This window comes from Charadrius vociferus, unplaced genomic scaffold (assembly GCF_000708025.1).
Source record: "Charadrius vociferus isolate BGI_N301 unplaced genomic scaffold, ASM70802v2 scaffold467, whole genome shotgun sequence".
In the NCBI taxonomy this organism is placed as follows: domain Eukaryota; kingdom Metazoa; phylum Chordata; class Aves; order Charadriiformes; family Charadriidae; genus Charadrius; species Charadrius vociferus.
The window spans coordinates 216,741-221,307 of record NW_009649309.1 but is presented as its reverse complement, the minus strand read 5'-3'; the positions used below and the strand labels follow the sequence as shown (position 1 = coordinate 221,307).

The 4,567-nt window shown below is 39.2% G+C and overlaps 1 protein-coding gene across 1 annotated transcript in view; it reads left to right on the top strand.

Annotated features, from left to right (window-relative positions):
• The window catches only part of TSPAN4 (tetraspanin 4), a 207,067-nt gene extending 202,937 nt beyond the window's left edge, over positions 1-4,130 (top strand). Inside the window, exons 6-7 of the mRNA XM_009889357.1 lie at positions 420-503; positions 3,448-4,130. Coding sequence (XP_009887659.1) covers positions 420-503; positions 3,448-3,516 — 153 coding nt within the window. The 3' untranslated portion in view covers positions 3,517-4,130. The remainder of the gene's footprint in view (positions 1-419; positions 504-3,447) is intronic.
• The last annotated feature ends 437 nt before the right edge of the window (positions 4,131-4,567 follow it).

Sequence of the window (4,567 nt, the reverse complement as noted above, 5' to 3'; positions counted from 1 at the left end):
AGGAATGGCCACTGAGCAGCTCACATTGGAACTTTGGGGTTTGACGCATATATAATAAATATTTGTTTTCCTGAAACATGGAGAAAATGAAAGGCTCATTCTGAAGTTCTAACTGCTTCTAGTTTGTTTTTAGAGTGCAAAGAGGACCCCAATCCACTTAGTGTTTATTTTTAGTTACTGGCCCAATTTATTTGGAGCAGTGCTCATGCAGAATTTTGGAGGTACAGTTTTTCATGTCATTACAATTAGTACTCCCTGTTCAAGCTTCAGAAATACACTGTAGTTGCTCCAATGCTGAAATGATAATCCAGGCTACCTCGCAGTTTAGGCTGAGCTGGCTCTTTTCTGTCTGTATATTCCCAGGGGAGTAGAGCTGTGTGTTGATGGCTAACACAATATTCTTGTTGTTTTTTTTCCAGCCTTGCTATGAAACAGTGAAAATATGGCTCCAGGAAAACTTACTAGCAGTGGGAATCTTTGGATTGTGCACAGCTATGGTGCAGGTACAGCTTAATACCCATTTTCAAATCCTAATTAATGGTAACGAAATAAATAACCATAGATCCAGATATACTCTGTCCAAGCTTGTTTTAATGGTTCCAAATTTTGCATCATGTTAGAGTAAAACTGCAAGATTTAAGTCTTTTATGTTTTAGTTTAGATAAAATATTATGTACAAGGTACAGAACTAGGAATACTGCACACATTTTCGGTTTTATGATGCACTGCAAAGAGCAGGGTACTTTACCAAGTGGTTTATCTAAGACTTAGACTAGATTCAGTGGTAGTCCCCATCCTCCAAAGACAGAAGGCCAGTCAGGGTAGGGTGAATTGCCTTTTAGGGTACCTGTATTTGTCTAGTAATTCTCCAGCCAGGACTAAGTGCTTAGTCTAAATACCTAAATTCAAGATAGCCTAAAGGTAGCTTAACTCTTCAACACCATCCTCAGTCCTAGGGTAAGTTGCATGTTGGGATGTTGAGGGGTTGGAACTACATCATCTTTAAGGTCCCTTCCAACCTAAACCATTCTATGATTGATTCTGTGTTGTTACCATTACTCAACCTTGCCAATAAACCCACATTCCTTTTCTATTAATTGCAGGGAAACAGGGTAGGTAAGACTGGCTTAGACTTGCCTGTCAGATTTTGACCTGCAGTTATTTCCAGCATAACGTTGGTCAGAGAAGAATCAGTTGTCAGTATAGTACTTTAGTCTCTTATGTACTTGTGTCTTTAATTCAGCTTGCCATGGTTGTGGCCATAGTCTAGCCCCAATGACACAAACCTTAGCCTGAGGACACACAGGTGAAAGCTGTGCTGGAGCTCAGGCTGTTTCAGCTATATGTCAGCCCTCCATTTATGGCCCAAAGTCCCATTCCTAAATGCAGCGAAGGCAGAACTTTAGTTTCCAGCTCCACCTCTCTCACATTCAACATATAAGCAGAAAGGATGGCATCGCTAATCTAATTAATACCATGTAACTCCGGATTAACCCATGTTTTTTAAAAATTTTGCATGGTATACCATTAGCAGCAGCAAGAGAAAGCCTGGGATCAGAATTCCACTCATATTCCCACTAATGTCAGATCAGGCAGAACGGCACGTATCTTTCTCTCGTGTCACGTATTGGCTGCAACTTATGAACGCAAATGCCTGACTGCTCGTAGGCCCAAATTCAGTAGAGTTTTGGGTTTTGTTTTCCAGTATAGTAAGCAGATATGGTTAGGGAAAAAAGATAAGCACAACAAGATCATATGGCAGAAAGACAATGTAAGACTGTTATTAATATATTGCCTTATTTTAAAAAGCAGCTTTTGAGCATCTATTCAGCATTTAGGGAGTCTTTAAAAGACACATTAAAAACCTAGAAGCCCATGGCAGAGTCCTTCTCATAGGCCTACCTTTATTATATTTAGGGTATTTTAGAGAATACTGTCTTCCTGAACAAAAGAAATTACTACTTTGCATGGGAGAAAACACTTCTGTTCAGACGCTTTAAAAATGCTAATTAATATTCCTAGTAAATGCTGTGAGATACAGAGAAAACACCTCTGAACACAAAAGAGATTTAGTCCATCTCCCAGCTGCACTGTGTGACTGAATCTAATTGATGACGAAAGTTTTGATGTACTGTCACCTAAAAAAATTAATCGGGTTCCCTCTACTGTTGCTCTTACAATGTTGTTCTGGCCCCAATGTGACAGCTTTTGTTTTTCATGTTAAAAACTTACCGTTAGAATCATACAGTGACACAACTTGAGGGACACACAGCACATGTGGCAGAAGAATCTTCTTCAGTCATACATGCTCAAAATTATAAAACAAATTCAGCCACCAAGGTTCTATTACGCAGCTGTCCCTGAGGGTGTTCCTTTGGTAAGTAGAAGGCAGTGTTCAGGTGATACTTCCAAAAGGCATGTGCTTACTATAAAACAGCACACCAAGGCCTAACAATCTTATTTCACTGTGGAAGAATGGGAAATTAAGAAGATAACAGCTTTATAACCTTATTTTTCTTTATAAATAAAGTAGTTTGTGTGTTATTCACATACCCTTTCAAAATACTCATTAACAGGAACTACTATTTATGTAAAGAGTAAATTTGAAGTGGTTAAATTAAGTGCTTATAATAGAACTCATACAAAAAAATTCTATCTGGCAAACCTTTATTCCAGTGACAATTTTTACAGTGGTACTGCAAATGAATAGTAACAACCCCTTAGTATATTCATACAGTACTTGAACTGGAAGGAAAAAATAGTCTCTTCCCCATCCCTTTTTATGATGAAGTAATCTACCAGAGGTGGCACAGCAGGTCAGTAGTTGGGCTGGGAGAAGAACCACCACCTCCCTGCTGCTTCTCTTGAATAGGCTGAGTAGAAAGACACATACATTGTTGATGAGGCATTGATGGTTATGATTAATGCATGGACAGTCTCCAGTGATTCCCCCACAGGGACACGTGCACACACACACTTGGAAAAGTAAAGTTCAGTAAAGTAAACCACAGCATCCTTTGGGTCAGGGATGAACCTGATTGTCTTTCAAAGCAATAGCTACAGAGATAACCACACAGCCCCACAGCTGTGGATTGCTACTGTAAAATACTTTTGAGCCAAAGACATCCAAACATTTCTTTTCAATATACCTCTTCCCAATATCTGGCGGCTGCTTTTCATGGAGAAATCAACTCTCCCGTGCTCTCATTGCTGATTCTGTAAAACAGCAATACAGATAAGGACAAAAGGCAGACAGAAACTAGAAGCAGAACGGGGACATGAGCTGGCAGGAAAAGCAGTATGTGATGTCTTCCTATGTGTGAACAAAACCAGTGTAAGCACGCCTTTCTCTCTTTTTTTTTTTTTTTGTTTTGTTTCAATAAACAGGGAGGGGGGTTTACTTACTGAAAAATGATTATTTGTTGTGTGTTTTTTTTTTCCCCTCAGATTCTTGGACTCACCTTTGCAATGACTATGTATTGTCAGGTAGTCAAGGCAGACACCTACTGTGCATAGATATCATTCCCAACCTTTCTGCTCCTCCTCCAAAGGACACAGGAGAAATCTCCTTCATGCTCATTCATCTGACCTTTTTTTTTCCCCCCTTTGTACTATAAACTGTGTATAATGCTATCTTTCTGAAGATTTTGTGAATCACCCCACTTTACTGAAGGAGGAAGAAAAGAAAAAGTCAGTACTTGAACTGGCACAGGTAAGAAGCAGCCTTGTCTTTAAAACAGAAGAAAACCTCCAAAGAGCAATGGTTCCTTTTCCGGAGGCTGCTTAGGAGGAACTGATCTACAAACAGATGTTAGGAAAAGATTGCACTGAGGCAACCTCTGCGAAACCTGCGAGGTTGGCTTCCCGCATTTTACGGTCTGGAAGCGAGGGCATAGAAAATGAGTATTCTTCAGTGTGGAAAGAAGGTACAGAGTAGCTAGCACTGAATGCAATTGTAATTTTACTACAGTTTGCACACAGCTAAAATGTCAAGATCAAGCAGCCCTGCCTCCAAGTGTCTCAAGATGATTTTGAAGCCAGGAGAGAATCATCTTCAGAAATACATTATTTTAAAGGAGTATTTTTAATCTTATGCACTGCGAAGTCAGGCTTTTAATCAGAATCTGTACAGTGAGATCTGGATGTTAAGGGAAAACAACTCTGAACATTGTCTCACTTATTAATTGCCAGTGGCGTATAGATGGTTGACTGTATATGTAATATATATTTTACATTCATATACACATACTGTTCTGAAAGGTGAAAATACCCAGCATCTAACCTCAGAAAGAGGGAACCTTTCTATCCCGTTTTACATTCCAACTGAAATAACTGAGTATTATTTCTTGTAGGAGGCACTATCACTTATACCTCTGGGAAACAAGTAATTACTTTCAGCTGTATCTTCATTTCAGTAAACAACTTGTGAGTGGGTTCTCTCTGTCATTCTACTATGGTTTTATTTTTTATCATCCCTGTTTCAAGTTAGTCTGCCAAAAAATATCACTCATTTCCACACTTGAAGATCTGTACAAAGCTGTCAGCTCTTCCTTCCCTGAATGTCACC